The following is a 23,653-nucleotide window of genomic DNA, read 5'->3' on the forward strand; positions in this document are numbered from 1 at the left end:
TAGCATGTATGTGACTGAGCTTGTGTTATGGTTTTTGTACTTTTTATTATTGATACATGTTGTTTGTATGGATCTGGGTTGTTTTGCCCAAAATACTGCTCACACAACCAGTCAATTTGCCCTAAATCCAGTTTGCAGATCTGTAATCATATATTTGAATCTTACAAATCTTATTGCCATCAACATGTCTGAAAAATGTTCATCCTAAAAATACTTTTAGAGCAAAACAACCTAGCCTGAAATGACCTGGAGTGAAGGGGATTAAAGGCTAAATGACCCAATATCATTTATATAGTGTGCAAGGTAAATTTACTTTTGAGTTATAGTTTAAGAAGCCAAGTGATTTGTTTGAATTTGATGTAATGTTGTTGATATATATATATTTGTCCCATTTAAGGTTGTTTCGAATGTGAATGTTCTAGGTACTAAATGATTAATGATTCTAATGTCCGGTTGTAAATTGTGTACACTTTATTGATATATGTAGGGCATAGTAATATTACATGTTTTAGGGGTCTAGATCGACTTTCAATAAAATTGACACCCCAAATGATCATATATTTGCGCTATTTCAGTCAGCCTGCCACTTTTTTTAATATTAATGAGGTTGCGATGCATCAGCCAGGTGCAGATCGAGACCCATGGTGCGATTGGCTGGAAGTACAGTCATTTTTTCGCTAAAACAACCAACACTGCATGTTTCAGCACACGCTGACCTCAACCTCATTAATATTAAAAAAGTATCAAGCTGACTGAGAAAAAACTTTGAAACTCTGAAATGGTGTGTGTTTTTGGAGGAAACAGAGTTCATGTACGCAGAAGGAGAATACATTTTACATGCATTAAAAAGGTTTTGAGAAGAAAAATTATCCATCTTTCCAACCAAGCCTTTTCCCGTAGATCAGCTAGAAATGTTGTTTTTGATGCAAGAAAGTTCGACATCAAGAGCTTTCCTCCCTTCTCAAACATATGATCATGCAGGTGTTATTTATACCAAAAGTCAATCTAAACCCCTAAAACATGTAAAATTACTCTGAACACCTTAGTTCAGGTCCAAATATAGCTGTTACAAATTATCAGGTCACTGTGGTCCTGTCCTACTTTGAAAGCTGTCAAATGAAATCCTCATCTTCAACAGGACCTGTTCAAGTAAAAACACTGAACAATATTACCAGAGTGTACCATTCCACCATTCCGACGACTAGGGCTAATAGTACTGTTGTAAGGACTGGTGCAGATTTTAATATTTACACTAAAAATATGAGAAATGTGGGTTTAGTTAAATTTTTCGAATTCTGCCTGCGGGCCAGTCTGGTAGACTGTCTAAATCAGTAAATCACCTAAATGGACATCGTACACCTCTGATGACGATGTGATACCTGTAAGTACATCGATAATTTAATTTGTTTTTACTAAATACGTACAGCACTCAAATCGACATTACTGAATCATAGTGGCATGCTTCTGATGGGTTTGTGATTCGACATAAACAACAACACGATCAAAATTCCCGGATTCCAAACAGGAAGTGCGTGCGTTAGTAACTGCTGCACTATTGCTTGGCATATCAATTTAATGTAAGGATGTGAAGAAATTGCCACCATGTGTCATTTTAAATTTGTAAATAAAGCATATAAACTACTTGTTTATTTGTTAATGTTTACGTTTATTTTTGAAGTTACTATCGCAACCAACGCATTCACTCCGTGCCTAACTTGTTTACTTCCGTGCACATGCTAGAATTTGTTTTGACCTGTCATACTTCGTTCGAGAAAATTCAGTAAGCAGAAGAAGCTACAGGTTTGGTATGAATTATTTACCTATTCTAAGTTTCAAAAAAAGTTTATACATTGTCCCTTGGCTTGATAATGATGTGGTCACTTAACATTTGGCATTAATGTGAAATCAAACCAGAAAGGCAGAAACCGGCGTCTGGAGAAACAGGATTTATTACATTTCTAGTTCTAGTTCTACCATATAGTGACAACAATAATTTTTTCCTCGTACCATATTAGTCTGGAACGAATTACCATCTGACATCGTTAAAGCACCCACTTTCAACACTTTCAAAACATCTCTTTCCAGGCACACCTATAAAATTGAAGATGCAGAATAATTAGTTACTTCAACAGACTTTACATAATAATTTACTACATCTCTTCTTTACCCCCTTTTCCAAACAATTGTTGATGGGGGCTGCCCAATCACTGGCTTGCTCGGACCTCTCTCTCGGACTCTCCTCAAACTAAATTTTCCTTCCCTTAACTTTAACTAAGTGATTTATCATTTGTGCTGCATAAACCCAACTTTGTGACAAAATCTTCAATTAGGCCTAGTTGAAGGTGGTCACTATATGGTAGAACTAGAAGGGAGGAATGTTGCAGAATCGACGTGGTCGATCATCGGTGACCTATTTGCTGATCAATTGGTTAGAGCATCCATCTAGAGTTCTGAGGGTTCCTAGTTCGAATCTCAGTCTGGGGGTGCATTTTAGCTTTTTTATCCCTGTTATAGCATACTTGCTATTCACCAAAACAGCCAGTTTCAATTCCCCCGTCACCTGCCCAAGCTTGTGGTGTTGTTTTTTTGTGATACTCCAGTTCCTGTCATATTAAGAATTATACCCTCTGCATGCTTCCACCTGGGCCAACAAGAATGATTAATATAAGTTGGAAATATTTTGGCTTTATGTTGATATAGATGTATAAAGAAATCAGTTTTAAAACAAAATGGAAAAAAGGGAACGTCAATATGAAGAAAGTTATATTGATATGTTCTAGCCAAAATTCCTGTACTTCAAAGTGAAACTTAGGCTAATCATCATTTTTTTTATACTGACTGGCATTTCACAGGTAAACAAGTCGACTGAAATCAAACATTTTCTGTCTGTGAATAGAAACAAACCAGGGTGAAAACCTTGCTGGATAATGGCATTTGGACTCGTGTTAGTGGTCTGGAATAAAATGTTGATTTTGAATTTAAATTCATCAACTGGTTCTTATCTGACTGGTTAGGCAGGTATAAATAATTCATGTAAGTTTTTTTTAAATAAATGTACACATACTGTATATATGAGCTATGGATACTTGACTGCTGTATATTGATCTTCAGCTTTTAATCATTTTAAAGTATCAATTATATGTATAAAATAACGAGTTCTATTTTGGACAGATATCAGCATCAGCAATACATATAACTGTTCCATAAACAGTGAAATAACATTAATTTTAGATGTACAGTCTGATGGTATCTGTTTGTAGATATCTTACCGTAATCTGGTTTAGAACAAAATGAGGCTTTTGAAACTATTCACATTTTTACTTTTTTGAGCCTATGATAAAAACGATTATTTTCACTGAACAGACACAAAGATGATACAACAGACATCAGCTCTACGTTTTCTGGTCATTTTTTGTGTTTCTGAGAAGGTCAATTTAGTATAACATTATTGCGATGTCATAGTAAAGTAATGTCTGAACAAATTTTCCTTCAATTTCATGCATGACAGTGTTGCATTTATGTGATACCTTTTTCACTGATTTTTAATCAGAAAAGACAGAAAAATAACACAGTAGTTCTAAATTCTAGTATTCGTTTGTATTCTGATTCTGTTTTATTTTCCCTAGCAATTTGAGATCAAGTTGCATCTCACTCTTTCAAGTACCAGGTATATGCCAATCTCAAAATACAAAATGTAATTAAAAATGGTGAAAGGGGTTTCAGTTTATAGAATTGTAGGTGTATGTGTTGAAACTGTCATTTTCTTATCATTGATAAAGGATGTTCTCCATAGGAGAAATTTCTGTTTCTGGTTAGTTTTAAATTTAAAAAAAAAAAAAAAAAAAAACGGAAAAAAATCATTGTTATATTCACTAGTACAATGTATGTATTTCCGTTTCTATTGTTTTCCACAAGATTGCCAAACATGGTGAAGTTACACATCAAAAGAGCCGACGAGAGTCAGTTCCTGTATGAGACCACAGTTGAGATGCCGGTGGATGACTTGCTGAAGGATTTGACAGCCATTTACAATGGTCGACTCAAGGTCCACAGAATCTGTGCAGGTTTGTTATCAAGAAAAAACAAAGTTTCAGTTTATAGTTAAATAACTTACCGTACTATCTTTTAAGACTAATGAATACTGAAAACCATGAAAACCCCCCAAATAAAAGTTACAAACCCCAACATTTTTAGGATTTAACAACAAAAGAAATATTGTTGTAATGTGTCACAGTGAGGTTTGTTTCAATTTTGAATGAAGATGATTGATCAAGGCAGTCTTTTTGTAGTTACCTTATACACAGTGACCTACCCTTTACTTCTGTTTCGATATAAAGTGTGTTTAAACCCTTTAACCATGATACTGTAGTACAGTTTGGTCCAGACACTTCCCTCAATCAGAATGACGGTTTGAGGCATAGGTTCCGATCCCAGTGTAGCCCCACTGAATTTTTACTATCAGTACACTTGGGTTCACAGTAGCGGAAGCGAGACTAAGGTGTCAACATTAAATTTTTGAGTTTCAGTTAGTTTCACTGAAAGTATAAGTGCTAACCCAACCAAACTTGGACCATAGATGCATCTAAGGTAGTCCATCTCAACCCATGCATCAAATGGATGCCGCCTACCTTTCATGGTCCATTGACTTTGTCAGCATCTCCATCAACATTAAGTTTTTGCATTTAAGTTAGTTTCTCTGAAACTGTAACTGCTACACCAACCAAACTTGACATGTGTATTGATGTTCAAAGTGAGGCACAGGCATGACATATCTATCCAAATGGCTTGTCTTTTCAGAAATGATTTAGCAAGCTAAAGTCATGATGGTAAAAAACTGTTTCCAATTCATGTCACAGTTTTTGACAGTGGTACAGGAACCCTAACATATATCTAAATCCTCTATGATGTATGGGATTGGTAGAGTTATAAAATTCAGAAAGGATTGCAGGCTGGATTGTGTTGTTAAACATGATTGCTGATGCTATTTCAACAGTAACAAATAACTTGAACAAAGCTGACAACACTATATATAGCCTCATGATCAGTCTAGTGACCAACAATTTTCACTAGCCTTGAAATAATTTTCTCTTGGCCCAGCTATCGGTATGGAAGATTTCTTTCCCTCAGTGCAAACATTCTCTGAATGAGTGTTTTGCAGCAAAATAACAGATGTAAATTTGTTTTGTTTTGTTTATTTATATGTCATTTGTATGATAGTGGCAAACTATATTTCTGAAAAAGAATTCGCATATGTTAATGTGAATATTGTATGCTGTTTCTTGTTTCTTTGTAGGGTAATTTTCACCATTTTCTGCTCTCTGTAATGAAAGCAAATTTATTATGAATGAATATATACACATAATATAGTCCACATAGTAAAGTCTACTACATGTGAAGGGCTAAAGTCTTTTTGCCATTTTTCAATTTTTGATTTTACCAGTGAAGGTGACTTGGAATGTTTCCTTGTATACTGACAGTATACATATATATGTTTAATTAAATTTGTGTGGGAATTATGCTCAAATTGATCAATTTGTTAAAGTCGTAAGATCACTTATTTATAAACCAGAAGTAAAGTATTTGTTCACTATTTGTTTAGAAATTGAGGAATTGGCTAAGCATGGTATAACCCTGCCCCCAAACATGATGGGCCTGACAGATGATCAGATTGTGGATCTCAAACTGAAGGATGAATGGGCAGATAAATGTGAACCTAGTGGGGGCCACAAGTTCAACAAGGATCCAATTGGCCGCAGAAATGGAATGGGTAAGTCATGACTAGTACTAGATTGTACAAATCGGTATACACTCATGACTAGTACTAGATTGTACATACCGGTATACACTGCTGACTAGTACTAGATTGTACATACCGGTATACACTGCTGACTAGTACTAGATTGTACATACCGGTATACACTGCTGACTAGTACTAGATTGTACATACCGGTATACACTGCTGACTAGTACTAGATTGTACATACCGGTATACACTGCTGACTAGTACTAGATTGTACATACCGGTATACACTGCTGACTAGTACTAGATTGTACATACCGGTATACACTGCTGACTAGTACTAGATTGTACATACCGGTATACACTGCTGACTAGTACTAGATTGTACATACCGGTATACACTGCTGACTAGTACTAGATTGTACATACCGGTATACACTGCTGACTAGTACTAGATTGTACATACCGGTATACACTGCTGACTAGTACTAGATTGTACATACAGGTATACACTGCTGACTATTACTAGATTGTACATACCGGTATACACTGCTCACTTCATTAAAGGTTTCAAAAGTGGGCATTTCCTTTCAAAATGGATTATTGCTCTGCTTTGTTATCTCACCGGGTCCGAAGGACCAAGGTGAGCTTATGCAATACCGTGGGCGTCCATCGTCCGTACGTCAACAATTTCTTCAAATGACTTCTTCTTCTTAACCACTGATTGGAACTTGACTAAATTTGAATGGAAGCATCCCTAAGTGGTGGGGATTCAAAATTGTACAAATGGTGGGGCTGACCCCCCAGGGGGCTGAGGGGATTGACAAAAAGAGGGCAATTTGGCTATATTGCTATAAACGACTTCTGTAGAACTATGTTCTGGATACCAAATATATTTGATCAAAAGCATTCATGGGAGGCAGGGATCCAAAATTGTACAAAAGGTGTGGCTTGACTTCCCAGGGGGGCTGAGGGGCGGGGCCAAAAAGGGTTATTTGGCTGTATTTCTTTAAGCGACTTCTTCACTGGAACTTAGAGATGAATATCAACCATATTTGACTGGAAGCATCCCTAGATGGTGGGGATTCAAATTGTACAAATGGTGGGGCTGACCCCCCGGGCTAAGGGGTGGGGCAAAAAAAAATGTATTACTTGGAAATGGTTGAGATCCCCACTGTATCCAATTGTGGAGTATAAAGAGAAGAATGTACATTTGCTTCCAGGATGGCCCTGGGGTCTGGCCCCACCCTTGGAGACATAGCCCCTGGGTCATCACTTCAAACGGTTGAGATCCCCACCCCAAAACTATATATACAAATGCTGGGCATAACAAGATGAATGCAGTCATGATATTAGAATAGACCCTGGGGTCTGACCGAACCCCTAGGGACCTAGTTTCTTAGTCACAGCTTTGAAACAGTTGAGATCCCCACCGTATAACCATATATACAATTGCTGAGTATAAAGAGATGAATGCACATTCGCTTCCAGGATGACCTCGGTTTGCCCCACCCTTGGAGACTTAACCCCTGGGTCATAACTTCCAAACGGTGAAGATCCCTACCCCAAAACTATATATATACAAGTGTTGGGCATAAAGAGACGAATGCAGTCATGATATTAAAATAGACCCCAGGGTCTGCCCCACCCTTGCAGACTTAACCTGTGGGTCATAACTTTGAAACGGTTGAGACCCCACCCCAAAACTATAAATACAAATGCTGGGCATAAAGAGACGAATGCAGTCATGATATTAGAATTGATCCTGGGGTCTGGCCACATCTCCTAGGGACCTAGTTCCTGAGTCACAGCTTGGAAACAGTTGAGATCCCCAACCCATAACCATACATTAAATTGCTGGGCATGAAAAATCTAACATGTAGCATTAATGACTGCAGATGAAGAAGGTCCTGGTAAAGTACATTAAACCCTCTCTATTAATGAGGAGAGTGTGATACATGACATAATAACATTCTCAGAGTCACTCAGCACTTAGTAATTAGATCAACAAGTAAGACTCGAGGGATCTAAATCAGATTCGTAGAGATAATGAATATCATTCAGGCCGAACTAATTACGCTAAAAGAAAAGATATCAGTAGTATGGTAAGGGATTGGGACTTGTAAGCCCATTGTAACCCTGTTATCTCTGCTCCTTATAACAAGGATACCTTTGAGCTAGGGGATTTTGATGACAGTTTCATTTAGAGATTCCCCATCTCATCATTGTAATTGGATTGTTTGTTTGTTTGATTTTGTTTAACGTCCTATTAACAGCTAAGGTCATTTAAGGACGGCCTCCCCTGTGTGCAAGATGCATGCGTGTAGTGTATTTTGGGAGGCTGCGATATGTTCGTGTTTGTCTCCTTGTGATAGCGCGGAACTGATGCCGAGTTTGTAGTGCCACCTCACTGAAACATACTGCTGAAGACACCCAGCAGGACGCCCCACCTGGTCACATTATACTGACAACGGGCGAACCAGTCGTCCCACTCCTAATTGGCTGAGCGTTAAGCAGGAGTTTAAACTACCATTTTTAAAGACTTTGGTATGTCTCGGCCAGGGGACAGAACCCAAAGCCTTCCTCACAGGGGCGAACGCTCAACAAATGGCCAAAAGGGAGGCATTGTCAAGGGAGACATTAGGAAGAATAAGGTTATTCAGAAAGGAGAGAAGAGATAAGGTCCCAAATTTAGTCGCCTCTTACGATCATGCAATTGGGGGCAGCAGGTACAATTCTTACGCCCTACCTGCAGGGGCAAATTGGATACAGGAACAACAGACACCAGTAGATGTTCGTAAGACTCTATTTAGGAGATCTATATACCTCGTACTTCTGGCCACATGACTGAGCTAGATTCTCAATTAGTTGGGGAAGGTTCTGATAGAGATGTTGGTCCTTTAGAAAAGGAAGTTATCGACCATCGTAGAACAAACTTAATTCTGATGTGCAGAATGGAATTGGTAAAACATATGTTTCACATTGAAAATTCAAAGGAATGAAATGACACTTGTACTTTAATGGTAGGAGAGACGTTTTCTGGGTTGCCTAATGCCCGTAAGACTAGGGTCCATCTTAACCTGCTGAGGACCTGTTTTTAAATGCTTGGATAGACATCTTGATAGAAAATTCATGTCTTTACTTTTACGGACTTTAAATTGAGACTATAGATGGCCATAGCCGGAATATGAACAGTGCTAGAGGTGGATACGGCTGTGTCTACTGTACCAAGATGGAATGCATATTTATTAGGAATATGCACAATGAACTAACGAAAGGTCCTGATGACAAGGTCCTGTGGTAGATAGGTTGTTGCTTGATGACAAGGTCCTGTGGTAGATAGGTTGTTGGTTGATAAGGTCCTGTGGTAGGTTGTTGGTCGATGACAAGGTCCTGTGGTAGATAGGTTGTTGGGTGATGACAAGGTCCTGTGGTCAATGACAAGGTCCTGTGGTAGATAGGTTGTTGGTTGATGACAAGGTCCTGTGGTAGATAGGTTGTTGGTTGATGACAAGGTCCTGTGGTAGATAGGTTGTTGGTTGATGACAAGGTCCTGTGGTAGATAGGTTGTTGGTTGATGACAAGGTCCTGTGGTAGATAGGTTGTTGGTTGATGACAAGGTCCTGTGGTAGATAGGTTGTTGGTTGATGACAAGGTCCTGTGGTAGATAGGTTGTTGGTTGATGACAAGGTCCTGTGGTAGATAGGTTGTTGGTTGATGACAAGGTCCTGTGGTAGATAGGTTGTTGGTTGATGACAAGGTCCTGTGGTAGATAGGTTGTTGGTTGATGACAAGGTCCTGTGGTAGATAGGTTGTTGGTTGATGACAAGGTCCTGTGGTAGATAGGTTGTTGGTTGATGACAAGGTCCTGTGGTAGATAGGTTGTTGGTTGATGACAAGGTCCTGTGGTAGATAGGTTGTTGGTTGATGACAAGGTCCTGTGGTAGATAGGTTGTTGGTTGATGACAAGGTCCTGTGGTAGATAGGTTGTTGGTTGATGACAAGGTCCTGTGGTAGATAGGTTGTTGGTTGATGACAAGGTCCTGTGGTAGATAGGTTGTTGGTTGATGACAAGGTCCTGTGGTAGATAGGTTGTTGGTTGATGACAAGGTCCTGTGGTAGATAGGTTGTTGGTTGATGACAAGGTCCTGTGGTAGATAGGTTGTTGGTTGATGACAAGGTCCTGTGGTAGATAGGTTGTTGGTTGATGACAAGGTCCTGTGGTAGATAGGTTGTTGGTTGATGACAAGGTCCTGTGGTAGATAGGTTGTTGGTTGATGACAAGGTCCTGTGGTAGATAGGTTGTTGGTTGATGACAAGGTCCTGTGGTAGATAGGTTGTTGGTTGATGACAAGGTCCTGTGGTAGATAGGTTGTTGGTTGATGACAAGGTCCTGTGGTAGATAGGTTGTTGGTTGATGACAAGGTCCTGTGGTAGATAGGTTGTTGGTTGATGACAAGGTCCTGTGGTAGATAGGTTGTTGGTTGATGACAAGGTCCTGTGGTAGATAGGTTGTTGGTTGATGACAAGGTCCTGTGGTAGATAGGTTGTTGGTTGATGACAAGGTCCTGTGGTAGATAGGTTGTTGGTTGATGACAAGGTCCTGTGGTAGATAGGTTGTTGGTTGATGACAAGGTCCTGTGGTAGATAGGTTGTTGGTTGATGACAAGGTCCTGTGGTAGATAAGTTGTTGATTGATGACAAGGTCCTGTGGTAGATAGGTTGTTGGTTGATGACAAGGTCCTGTGGTAGATAGGTTGTTGGTTGATGACAAGGTCCAGCAGGTTACTCATTATTCCTCTGAATTAATCAGAGATGCTAGAGAGACGTGACAGTGTTTAGTGACCTGTTTAAGGAGTTAAGTGTGAAGGATTTGCTGAATTTATTTGCTAAATGATATTGAAATCATACTGTTGAGTAGAACTGTTGAAAAATCACAGGCAATATACAGCAATTTTGTTTTGTCCACAGCTCCAAATGAAAAGATGGCTGAAGTTTTGACAAAAACAGTAAAAGAAGCAAAAGACATGATCAGCAAGGTATTTGAAGCATAGAAGTAGGAGATAGTGTGATATATCATGTTCATTAACATTTTGTGTATGAATCTAAATTATCTCCCCTTTTGTTTGTATGATCTGTACATTGTATTTAGTATTTTGACCAATGTGATACATTAAAACATCAAGATGCATTTTTTTCACATGGATAAGCTTGAAGAGAATATTCTATGCTAAGTTTGAAGATGAGCAAAATATGCACTTATTAATTAGCATACTACAATCTGATTGGTCAACATCCACACTTTTCTCGAGATAACTTGCTTAAATATACCATCCACACTTTTCTCGAGATAACTTGCTTAAATATATACCATCCACACTTTCCTCGAGATAACTTCCTTAAATATACCATCCACACTTTTCTTGAGATAACTTGCTTAAATATCATTCGATTTTGATGAAACTTTGTAATCATGTACATTCTCCAAAGTAAAGTTAAGTTTGAAATTGAGCAAAATCTGTACATAATTAATTAGCATACTGTGTTCTGGTTGGTTGAATATGATCAGATTCCAATGATTCTTGGTCAGTATATATATATTATTCTATGACAAAGGCTAAGTTAAAAGTTAAACCAAATCTTCACACCACTTTATTTACTTATTTACTTTATATTTTCAATCAAGGAGTTTTTTTCTGCATGTGGAAGAAATAAGTTGTAGGAGTAATTTTTCAGAAAAAAGTTCCAATGGACCAGTATGTGACCCAGGCCACTGTGAAGGAAGCCCTGGACATCCTGCGTGGAGCATCAATGATTGTATATCCCATGAACCTGCCTCCCCACGACAACATACGCATGGAGTTTGAAAACAATGAGGACTTAGAAGGAACTCAGGTAAGCTGTATCATTCACTTAACAACTCCAGGGAGAATGTCATTGTCTACATTTGAACAGATACAAGATATTATTGGTGAAAGTTGATGATACTGAAATCCTCAAACAATTGACTTGACCATCATGTTTACTTATTTAGGCTTCCACTGAAGTGTTACCTGAAGACAACACATCAGTATGGTTCTCTGGCAAGGAGATGTTGAGAGGCAAACTTTTGAAGGATTTTGTTGGCAAAAATGAGAAAACGAAGATAATAGCCAAGCTGCAAAAGGTAAAACCTCCACGTACTTGTGACTACTTCTTCACTGTCATTTATATTGTAAGCATTCATTTGAATAGTAGAAGGTGTTGAGTCACTGAAAATGTTAGATTACTTCCACTGAACATAAGTTAAAGATGGAAAAAAAATAAGATCTTAATATCCATGTATATGGTTGTTGATTCCAGAGAGGCCAGGGTGTGCCCCAGAGAGAGCAGGTTGTCAATGAGGAGGAGCAGAAAAAGATGATGGCTTACTACTACAAAAAACAGGAGGAATACAAGGTAAGGAAATCTTTTTATGTCAAAATAAAATGAATGAAGTTAACATAATAAAAGAATGAAATGTTTGAATATTGGCTCTCTTGTCTTGAAATTTGATCTGTTAAAATAATCATCGATCTCATAAAGCAATGATGTATTTGTCAATGTAGGGTCCCTCAAACAATGATGTATTTGTCAATGTAGGGTCCCTCAAACAATGATGTATTTGTCAATGTAGGGTCCCTCAAACAGTGATGTATTTGTCAATGTAGGCAATGAAAGTGTCCACCATACAAAACAAGAGGCCCAATGGGCCTGCATCGCTCACCTGGAATAAATCTCACACTTGTAACCTTAAAAGTGATCTAAAGCAAATCTACAGGCAAAATATCAGTATTTATGATTAAAAGTCATTCAAAAGAACCTGTTCAAAGATTTAATAACATTTCACCCATTTGACCTTGAATGTCGAACAAGGCTATTATGTTGAACAAATTTTATAGCCCTTCATCTCAGGATGCAACTTGCAAAATATCACCACCCTATCATTTTTTTTTATAAAATTAGGTAATTTAAATGTATACATATTTGACAAAATGTAACCTTGAAAGTGGGTCAAGGTCATTCACATGAAAAATTTTGATAGCCCTTCATCCGAGCATGCTACTGACCATGGCTAAATATCAACATTCTGGGACTGATGGTTATTCAGAAGAAGTCGTTAAAAGGTTTTAAACAAATAAGTCCAGGTCATTCGATTTAACAAACTTGGTAGCCCTTGATCCCAGCATAATACTTACCAGATATCAACATTCTAGGCCTTATGGTTTTTCAGAAGAAGTTGTTGAAAGATTTTAACAAATTTGACCCCTGTGACCTTGAATATATTTCAAGGTCATTTATTTGAAGAAACTTGGTAGCCCTAAATTCCATCTTGCTATTGGCTAAATATCATCATTCTAGGACTTTTTGTTATTCAGAAGTCATTTAAAATTTTCAAACATTTGACAACTGTAACCTTAAATATAAGTCAAGGTCATTCATTTAAACAAAACTGGTAGCCCTTCATTCTAGTCTGATACTGACTAAATATCAACATCCTGGGCATTTTGGTTACCCAGAATTCAGAAAAAGTTGTTTAAAGTTTTTACATGTTTGACCCCTGTGACCTTGAAAATTGGCGAAGGTCATTTATTTGAACAAACTTGGTAGCCCTTCAGCCCAGTTTGCTTCTGGCCAAATTTCATCACCCTAGGTCTTTTGGTTATTAAGAAGAAGTTGTTTAAAGTAAAATATTGACGACGGACGCAGCACCACGGCATAAGCTCACTTGGCCCTTCGGGCCAGATGAGCTAAAAACTTTTTCAATGTAAAAGTCCCTCAAACAGGGGTCAGTCCATAGACAATTAAACAGTATACAAGTAATAAATTGTAGTCTAATTTTGTATTGCATGATCCCTCAAAAGATTGACTATGAAGATACTACTATTTGAGGGGTAAATTTGTTCCATTTATTGTAAAATGATGTGATATTTAAAATGTTCTCATTCTAATTTTACTTTACAAGCAGAAGAGACAATTTTCCTTTTTCATCTTTTCAGAAATTACAAGCTGAATCAGAAGATGCTTACATGGATCAGGAGTGGGCAGACAATGGTGCTCTGAAGCGGAACTTAAACGGGGTCCGAGATATCAAATGGGGTGGCCCTCGGTGATAAATATCACAACATATTTCTTTTTAAATGCAAATTGAACAAAACTAATTTATGGAAAGATCTGATGACCTGTATTTCAAGGAAAATAAAATGAATGTAAAAATATTTTTAAATATTTTCAGATATTACAAAAAGTTGTTTAAACTAACAGTGGATTTGTTAACTTAAAAAAGATTAAATTGATTGAAGATTTCTCATGATGAAGAAAATACTGGATTTATTGAAAGGATCAGTTTAGTTTCAGTTCCTTCTTTGTGACAGTGTGTATAATCTACACATATGATAGGTACCTTGTGCTCTGTGTGATGTACTCTGTGACAGGTACCTGGAACTCTGTGTGATGTACTCTGTGACAGGTACCTGGTACTCTGTGTAATGTACTCTGTGACAGGTACCTGGTACTCTGTGTGATGTACTCTAGGTACCTGGTACTCTGTGTGATGTACTCTGTGACAGGTACCTTGTGCTCTGTGTGATGTACTCTGTGACAGGTACCTGGTACTCTGTGTGATGTACTCTATGACAGGTACCTGGTACTCTGTGTGATGTACTCTGTGACAGGTACCTTGTGCTCTGTGTGATGTACTCTATGACAGGTACCTGGTACTCTGTGTGATGTACTCTAGGTACCTGGTACTCTGTGTGATGTACTCCATGACAGGTACCTGGTACTCTGTGTGATGTACTCTATGACAGGTACCTGTTACTCTGTGTGATGTCCTCTGTGACAGGTACCTTGGGCTTATTTTGATGTACTCTATGTACCTGGTACTCTGAGTGATGTACTCTGTGACAGGTACCTGGTACTCTGTGTGATGTACTCTGCAACAGGTACCTGGTACTCTGTGTGATGTACTCTGTGACAGGTACCTGGTACTCTCTGAGAAGTCATTTTTCAATTATGACCACATTACCAATGCATTATGTCCCTGAGCTACCTGATTTTACCGTACATGTCATTGCTGTTGAGCAAAGATCGTTTCATTACAGTAGTGAATGGGCAGAGATGGTAACACCAATTTGTTGTGTATTTATTGAAATGTTTATTTTCACCATACATATGTTTCATGTATCAAATCTGATGTGTTCTGTTAAATTCAGCATTTTAATCGTGTAAATTTATACATTTTTCTATGTATATATTTATGGAAATTTCTATTACTATACCAATAAATATTGATGAGCTGGATCATACCAATATATAATATTGATGTAAAATGTGTAGTGATTGCCAATAATATTTTGATATGTATGCAACCATACTTATTTTGAGGATTAAATGAGAAATTTTTGAAACTGAAAATATTCAGAACATGTACAATTTTATTAGTCAAGAGAAGAATTGTTTTAAGCAAGCTGTTTGTCTTAACCAACGAAGCATCCAAATTTGGACTAATTTCTTTTTAATGTCCAAGATCCATCACTGTTTTTAGAATGTCTGTACAATGCCAACATTCCGTCCATTATAACCATATTTATAAAATAGAATGCCGTGTGAATGGATTTGTTACAATTCTCACATTTCTGTCTCTGATAGATACTGTACATACAACCACAAAGTGAAAAATATTTTATTGAATTTTTATACATAAAATTTGTATACTATTCCAAATCATTATCATTTTCATTGTAAATCAGTCAAGAAAGAAGTATATATGTGTATAGTTTGCTGAATGTAGGAATGGATGCGAATTAAAAATATAAATCAATATTTGTGCGTTTGTTTTGAACTAGGTACTGTACCAAAATCGTGTTAATTTAGGAAAATATTAAGTGAATTTAGGAGCACTAATACATCATAATCCTTATAAAATCCAGCCACCTTCAACAGAAATGGCTGTAATGCGAGAGAGCCAGAATACATTAAACATTTTATATAGAAATGCCAGTCTGTCCTCGATAACAGGCCTGATATTGGGACAGATGGTTCGATGATAAAGCTGGACTGTAAATCAGAATTTTCAATGATTTAGTGATTCAGCTGGAAGTTGCTAGGTAAAGAACGGTGAGTAGATTGGAGTCAACAGTATGCTGTATTCAGTAACAAGAGTCTCCAAGGATGCTCACCTGTTTGAAGTGGCCTTTCTTTTCACAAATTCCCTAGCACTGTATTTTAGCAAGCCTCTGGCTAAATGTTATGACTCTATATAGGCCTTAATAGTTTTTCAGATGTTTAACATTTTTGTAATCCAATCCAGAAAGCTGCATGCTTGACTCTAGGTCTCTTGGTTCTTCAGAAGAAGTCATTTGAGAGTTTTGATGTCTTTGATCCTGAATATAGGTCAAGGTCCTTTCTTTTCACAAACTCTGTAGTACTGGATACCAGCAAAGCTACTTATCATGATTCTAAGGCCGTTGTTCTTCAGCCGACACTGTTGACTAGGTAACTTTGAATATAAGTCAAGGTTACGTATTTTCCCAAACTTAGAAGCACTCCCTATCAACAAGGTTTGGGCTTAATATGTGTTGAATGTTTCTCGCGGCACGATTAACCTGTGCTTGGTGTAACGTGAAATGATTTCTGTTTAACTGAAGGCAAAACAAAGAACTCAACAACAATCAATAATATTTTCCCCCATTTTAATTGTACTGTATTTTGATATTGTATAATAGCGTAGTTTTACAATGTAAACTATATTCAACGGACAACTCTACAATACAAACATACTTTTACAACATTCATATTGTTTTTGTAAAAAGAGAAGAAGACATTTGATACTTGTGTACATTTGTTGGTTATCATTCAGTCTGATATGATTTGTACAAAAAGTGATATTCACATATTTCTACCAACATTCGGAACCTCTCTACTGCATTCCTGCAGATATTATATGTGAAGATTTTGGTCATACAATAGAGAAGAAAAAAAATCACTAAGATTTCCTGTTGTTTTAAAAAATTGTGGAATTCAAAATTATCATTCATGATTGGCAGAGAACGAAAAGTAAAAAAAAAAAGACTTTCGGAAAAGAAATTGTTGACAAGGTATGATTTGTAACATCTAATATAAGATAATGATAATTAATGCATAGTTTTATGATTAACCAACGTATATATATGTATTACCCGTGTACTTTTATGCACTTCTACTGAGAAAATGGGAACACATTCATAAAAGTTGAGGTTGTAAAGTGATGTGTATATGTGGGGTTTCAGGATACTGACTTCGATGAGGGACGGGGGAGTCATCTGGACGAGGAGGGGCCTAAAGCGACGTGGACAAGGTATAGCAAAACTGGACTTCCTTCAAAGAGCACTCCTGACCAAACAACTCAGATGGAGCATCTGTGAAGAGTTTAGAGGCACCATGTTGGAATACCAGCCATGGCAATTTTCCCAATCCTGACACCAAGGGATTCAGATGGAAGAGGGGATGGAGGCTGGGCTGGGCTGGGCTGAGGGTGGGCTGGGTTACTTGTCAGAGGATCAAGGGTGTAGAAGGACATAGAATAAATGGGTTCTTATATATTAGAAAGGGTTATTATCTTTTCAACAGAAGCTAGGTTTTATGAGATGTATCTTGACAGGTTGATGGAATGTTGGGTTGATAAAGGTTAAATATAGTGATGTGTGGGGAGTGAGACACTGACATTTTGTTGTATAGGATGTGTCATCAGCACTAAAGTAAGCAGATCAATATCATTACAAAACATTGTTATGTTTACAAGAATAGAAATTAATTATTACACCTCGGATATATATCCAGGAGGTCAGGAGTTGAACCTGTCTACCTGTACACTTAGGTTCAGATCATCGGCCGACCAGGACTGTTACTTGATAATATTTTACAAGAGTGTGCTTATTTTTATGTCAAATACACTAACCATGGACAACTTCCAATGACACATATGATAATTTACATGAACTTTATAAATTTATAAAATTTTAGTCTGATTGAGTGCCATTTACCCTGTAGGTTATCAGGTATATTTGTATCAGCAGCAGAAATGTGTTTTCAATTAAGCAACCATTTTGAACACACTAGGCTAACAGTATCATTTTTTCTCAATATTGAAAATATGTTAAATACATAATTATACAAATGTACTGACACTTGTCTTGCTAAATGGTCAGATCTGTATTTACACTTGGACCTATAATGGAATAAATAAATAATTCTGTAGAACTGATCTGATCACCTGAGTTTTTGTCTTCAATATGAGCCAACCAAATAAGGGGAGGCAACTAATTTGAAGCACCAGCCAAATACTAAAATTAAAATGATGAAACTGCCATCCCTAAGGAGAAGCTACAGGTCCTACCAAACACCTATCTTAGTCCCTTATAGACCTATATATAGTTTGTGTATCTATTCTTAACCTAAGGAAATGAAATGGACAAATATTGCATCATATAATATGAATATAAATTAAATGACTTAATGAAAATGTATACACATGGATATCAAGGCGTGATAATATATACAACTTTTTACAGGTAAAATATTTGATTTGTTGACTCACAAAATAATCAATCTTATAGAAATACATAACAAAGCAATATAAAAGTTAAGTATATTAATCAGATTGACAGAATAATATAATTGGAAAATGAGTTGAATCAACAAGTATATATACTTTTATGACTAGACTGATTGTAATTTACCTAAAACCTTTCTACTTCATCACTCAAAATTATCTAAAAATTACTATAAATTTACTCATCTGTTACCATGCCAACACAGAAGGTAAGCAACACCAGTTTTCTCCCACCTCTATAGTGACAATACGCACATATTCCGTGTGGGTAACACTAAGTTAAAATGTGTCTTTTATGAACTATCCAAAAAAATATTTCAGAACCAATAATCCAATTAGGTATTGGTAATGCATACATAATGTCTGGGTTCAAAATGTGCAGTTTTTTGTTGGCTGGTATTCTGAAATGTGAAGTCATTTCAATGTGATACAAGACATTATTGTCATTTTTATCAGCAGAAATAATATCTACTCCCAAAATACAGGCCACAGCTGCACATAAAAAATATTCAACAGGCTTCAGTTGTAGGCTGTTGCAGACATCCTTGATTTCTAAAGGATACCTTAAGAATGCTCTTTGGTAAACCGTACCTTTTGCTACTTTTCCAAAATATGTTCCAGGTTAACTTGTATGTTACTGTTGCATTTACATTGTCCATGTTAATTTTTACCAAAATCCTATGTAAGAGGTGGGAGAAAACAACTTTAACATTAAGTAGGCAAGGTGGATATTGAATTCTACCTTAAGGAGTTTGCTTTTTCATTTTCCCTTTTTTAAATTTTCATCTCATTATAAGATGTTCAAATTGAGTTATCTAATGACTTGATTTCTTACCTTCCTTTAATTTTACAACCAAAGAAAATTCAAGGGAGACAAATCTTTATACAAGACTATCAATAGATAATTCGTTTCCTCTCTACCAGGTACTAGGTATTTGCTTTTAACTTCATATAAGGTGGTCACTGAATTAATAGACAATGTTATACAACATGCCACAGAATTGCTACCTGCTTTGCTGAAATACAACTAAAATTAATAAAATTCACTGATCCATAATAAGCACACCAATGTGTTAAAAATAGTATCACACCAAAGTGTTAAAATGTATAGCTCTTTACAAAATGTTTCAAATAATTTGATTTAAAATACAGACTAAACATGTAGATCAATTATGTAAAAAGTCAAGATAAGTAAATAGTAATTTGGTACAGCCTCAACTTCTCCTTTAATGTGAGTTGTTTACAAATAGAAGTTGGAAATTAAAAAATACCAGATTTAAAATTAATTCACATTTAGTTTAAAAATGTAAAATAATTTAAAAGTGATTTCAAAACTGTATGCCTAAAAATAAGCACTTTAAAAAAATAAATTACTTAAGTTACTTAGATAAAAGTTGATCAATAAGTAGGTGTAGAACTATTGACCTTGATATAGTTTTAGGAGGTCAGTAGACAGGTAGTGCACATGCCTTACGCCAAGACAGCCGTGAGGTTTCTTCAGTACTCTGATTTCCTCCCACATTACGATTCCATATCTGTTCATTAAGGTCAACAAATAGTGATTAATGTAACTTGAAAAACACTGCTTTTTATTGTCTAGTTTTCAGTGGAATGATATAATATACATTGTACAGAAATCATTAGCTCATAACAGGAGAACTTCAATTAAATTAAAGCATCAAGCAGCTGTAATACTAGTTGGGAAAGATAATCAAACCAATCTTCTCCACAAAGAAGATTTCATAATTTGAACTTTTCCTAGCTACTGTAGTTAAGTTTAAAGTTGGTTAGTAGCTGCTTGTCGCAGTGATACATGTATTTAAAATTCAAACACATGTTTGGTTTAAAGCAAAATTCAAAATTTTACGTGGTATTTCATGAAGCAACTAAATGGTGCTGTAAACGTACAGACAGGGAAGGGTTAATCATTTCTTTATGTCATCTTATAAAAATCCTAATAAAAATGCACAGGGGATCAAACAACAGTTATGTACATGTAAATCCAAATTTTGTTTTAAAAAAAAACGATTTTAACCTTTGGTAAAGGGCCATTTATAACAGAATTATGAAAATATTTACATAAGCACTATAAACATGATGTTGTAAGAATTGTGTCGAAATTAACATCAGATAGTCTGGATCATCTACTGTAGGGTACGAGATTCAAATCAATTCAATGATGCAGTGTTGAAACACATTATTATGATATATGACATCATCAGCTGTTTGTCAACATAAACCGGAAAAAAAATGTTAAAAAAAAAAATGTAAATGATAAAATGTTTTGATATCAATGGAAGATGTTCGTGTACAAGTGTAGACAGTAACAGAAAAACAAGATGGTGCTAAAAGGGATTATACACTTTTTGAAAAAATGTAAAAATTCATTTCTAACAATAAACATAACATTCAAGCAAAAATCATAGGTACAAGCAATAATATCACGTTTGGTATGGTACAATTTAATGTAAGCTTATCTTCTAAAAGAGTTATCTCCCCTCACATATTGTATAATTTTCCTACTGTTTGCCATTTTGTTCAATACTATTGCGTACTTAACTAGATGTAAAAATAAGGAAATATAACAGTAAAAATACAACAAATGCTACAAGGGAGGGAAGCAACACTTGGTATGCCCTATGTTATGACAAAATCCTTCTAGTTGTACCTGTACTAATATTTTACAATAACTTAAATAACATATTTGATTGTTATTGCACAAATTGTTGTCTTCACAAATGGCAAAATCTTACACAAGAAATTTTACTGGTGGTATTTAAATACTGGAAGGAGTTTAAACAAGTGTTCTGAAGAGAAAACAAAAGTAAATTCCTCCTTAAATACTTGTTAAAGTTTGTTGAAAATTGCTCTGAAGCCTAGTAACCTGATTTTATTGCTATTGTTATTAGAGGAATGCAGTAACAGAGATTTCCATCCTTGTTCTGGATTTTCTATCTTAACAAGCCATTCAATACTTAACTTCTCAATCACGAAAGTCATAATAAGTAAAATACTGTTTTTGCTAGTTTGTGGTTATATTCTTATGAAATACCAAACTACTTCTTTATCCAGCACAATCAGGGTTACACTGTATCATGTAAAACACTGCCTCAGTAGGTTGAATAGGTACCTTGAATGAAATCAACCACAGCACTAGATACTTGTTGATATCCTGGCCACACAATGGTTACTCAATGTCAATCTGTTTCTCTACATTCATACTATTATAAGTGATATTTCATAAACAAATATTTTTTTCATTATTTAGACTAAAGAAAAAGGTAGATTTCAAAACTTGTTTACAAAGTTTCTAAAAAGCAACAGAATATTTTCTTTCTTTTCCTTTATATTGGTGGTGGGATTTCTTTAAAGGATCAAAGTCACCACTGAACAGTGCTCCTTTCAAAAAGAATTTTGTATACCCTGACTCTAATTTTGTTTCTTTGTTTTTGTTCCAGAGTGCCTAATAGTTTGGAGAACATATATTTCTCATTCATATACCGCTGCGGTGGCGGTATCCGTTACTTGGTATTAAGCTGTACCTCGTCATTTTCTCTACATTTATGCCATTCCTCTGTGCTCAATGACTCTTCTCCATCAGACTTCACCAGACATTTACATGTATTAAAGCACCAAATAGGAATCACTTTCCTGGAATAACACTGGAAATCATATCACCAAAATGCTTAAATGACTGATTGAAGTCATCAGCCAATCACAGGTTCCAAGGTTATACGTGTATCAGCCAATCACAAACAAGCTTATATTCCATTCAGCCAATCACAGCATCGGTACTAAGTGACAGGAATACCACAAGCTTTTGACAAACCACAACACCTAATACATCCATTTAAAGGATAGCAGGGCTGGGTCTGCCTTTCTGTTTTGTGGTAGACAGTCACAGAACATGTTTCACTTTTACAATTGCAACCAATCACATTACACGCTACACTCAGCCATAGTAATTATTTAAGCTACGGTCCCCAGGATCACTCCTTAATGTGTCCTCTGCCTCAAAGTCAGTTCTTAGAGGAATGTGTGACTCAAAGTCCCTCCTAAGTGTTGCGTCTCTATCCCTACGAAGTGTGGATCGTGGTTCAAATCTCACAATCTCAATCCTGTCTATGGAATCTGCCCGTGACAGTGTAGGAGTGTCCAAATGATTTGGCGGAGGTAAAAAATGACTGTGTGTTGGGTCTGTAATGTCCAATTTCACCCTCTTTTTACGTCGATTGTTTATCATTAGCTTGATTACCACTATTAAAAGGAGGCTGATGATTCCAAAACAAACCCCAAGGACTAGATACAGCACAGCTTTCTCATGGTTCTCTGAAATACAAAACACACGGTAAAGAATTCATAAAGAATCATTTTGTTAAATATATTTACAAAGATTTATCTCCCTTCAACCATGTGGTTGAAATGCTTAAATTTACAGACAGTTACATTTATTGATGTGTTATTCCCAAATTCTTAACTGATCAGGAAAGAGAACTGATTTACACCGGCAGAGCTTGTTCCTCCATTCCATTGTGGTTTTGTTTATTTAAGAGGTTATGTGAAAGTGTAATTAATTTTAAAGTCAATGAAAATTATCATAGATGGTAATAAACCTAACTGCACAAATTTAAGGCAATATTTGTATGGTAATGTTTACCCCTTAAGAAGTAGAAGGTGTTGAACCAGTCGACCACCATGCCACTTGCTGCACGCTCCATACTGGTGGAGGGTACAATAGCACCCGGCACTCGCACTGTGTGGTTATTACATTGCACTGTAGTGTTCGGTGTGTCCCCGTCCTCACCCTTCTCCTTCGAGTCACCTCCTTTATCGACAGTCAGGTCACCTTTCCTGCCAGGCTGTTTTGCATCATCTGGAAATAGGAAAATTGTAATGATAGTATCAGTGATAATCGATATGGAATGTCTTCTCTGTGTGTTAAATAAGAGTATGTTGTGATAAAGGTAAAAATATGTCTTTTATACCTGTGTGCAAGACAAAAATACATTCACAAGGTGTGTACAATATCTTGGTTGTAATAATTTTTGTAGCAGAGATGCCAAAACCAAAATAATTATTTCTGAGAAATTAGTAATTCTTAAGGCAGTTGTGCACATATATAAGTACTGATCTTTAAATAAAGCCCTTTCAAAATTTTCACAATACCAAATCAAAACTTCTTTTCATTTTTCCTACAAAATATATATTACAAAAGTGAATCCAAAGTACCATTAATACTACAGCATTCACTTCTGTAGTTTGATTGTCAATATCTTGTTATATCTCAGTATCTGCAAGGTCAA

The 23,653-nt window shown here is 36.2% G+C and overlaps 3 protein-coding genes across 8 annotated transcripts in view; 1 reads left to right on the forward strand and 2 right to left on the reverse strand.

Annotated features, from left to right (window-relative positions):
* The window catches only part of LOC110467196 (DNA helicase B-like), a 38,959-nt gene extending 37,446 nt beyond the window's left edge, over positions 1-1,513 (reverse strand). The window contains exon 1 of the mRNA XM_021524180.1: positions 1,425-1,513. The gene's annotated coding sequence lies outside the window, so the exon portion shown is untranslated. The remainder of the gene's footprint in view (positions 1-1,424) is intronic.
* A 207-nt stretch (positions 1,514-1,720) lies between these two features.
* Positions 1,721-15,581, forward strand: LOC110467200 (UPF0769 protein C21orf59 homolog). 5 transcript variants are annotated; one of them, XR_002464825.1, is made up of 9 exons: positions 1,721-1,805; positions 3,916-4,064; positions 5,600-5,767; positions 10,712-10,779; positions 11,477-11,635; positions 11,775-11,906; positions 12,083-12,178; positions 13,759-14,568; positions 14,669-15,581. XR_002464825.1 is itself a non-coding variant. In XM_021524187.1 (8 exons), the coding sequence occupies exons 2-8, from the start codon at positions 3,926-3,928 to the stop codon at positions 13,870-13,872; spliced, it is 876 nt and encodes a 291-aa protein (XP_021379862.1). In that variant the 5' UTR covers positions 1,721-1,805; positions 3,916-3,925; the 3' UTR covers positions 13,873-14,601. The 5 variants fall into 5 exon arrangements, 2 of the variants coding, with proteins under 2 accessions (XP_021379862.1, XP_021379863.1); XR_002464827.1 differs by having other exon boundaries at positions 13,759-14,433; XR_002464826.1 differs by lacking the exon at positions 14,669-15,581 and having other exon boundaries at positions 13,759-14,433; positions 14,534-14,590.
* Positions 15,582-16,021: 440 nt separating this feature from the next.
* The window catches only part of LOC110467191, a 100,324-nt gene continuing 92,692 nt past the window's right edge, over positions 16,022-23,653 (reverse strand). Inside the window, exons 7-8 of one of the 2 annotated variants that reach the window (XM_021524173.1) lie at positions 23,008-23,223; positions 16,022-22,679 (exon numbers count right to left, since the gene is read on the reverse strand). In XM_021524173.1, the coding sequence (XP_021379848.1) occupies positions 22,303-22,679; positions 23,008-23,223 (593 nt within the window). In that variant the 3' untranslated portion in view covers positions 16,022-22,302. The remainder of the gene's footprint in view (positions 22,680-23,007; positions 23,224-23,653) is intronic. The other variant, XM_021524174.1, reaches the window with a different exon arrangement.

The sequence above is a fragment of the Mizuhopecten yessoensis genome, unplaced genomic scaffold (genome assembly GCF_002113885.1).
Source record: "Mizuhopecten yessoensis strain PY_sf001 unplaced genomic scaffold, ASM211388v2 scaffold11165, whole genome shotgun sequence".
Lineage (NCBI taxonomy): Eukaryota > Metazoa > Mollusca > Bivalvia > Pectinida > Pectinidae > Mizuhopecten > Mizuhopecten yessoensis.

Coding starts and splice junctions, on each gene's coding strand:
- LOC110467200 (XM_021524187.1), top strand. CDS start 3,926: ATGGTGAAGTTACACATCAAAAGAGCCGACGAGAGTCAGTTCCTGTAT. Junction 11,636..11,774: donor AGGACTTAGAAGGAACTCAG/GTAAGCTGTATC, acceptor TTACTTATTTAG/GCTTCCACTGAAGTGTTACC. Junction 11,907..12,082: donor TAATAGCCAAGCTGCAAAAG/GTAAAACCTCCA, acceptor TGTTGATTCCAG/AGAGGCCAGGGTGTGCCCCA.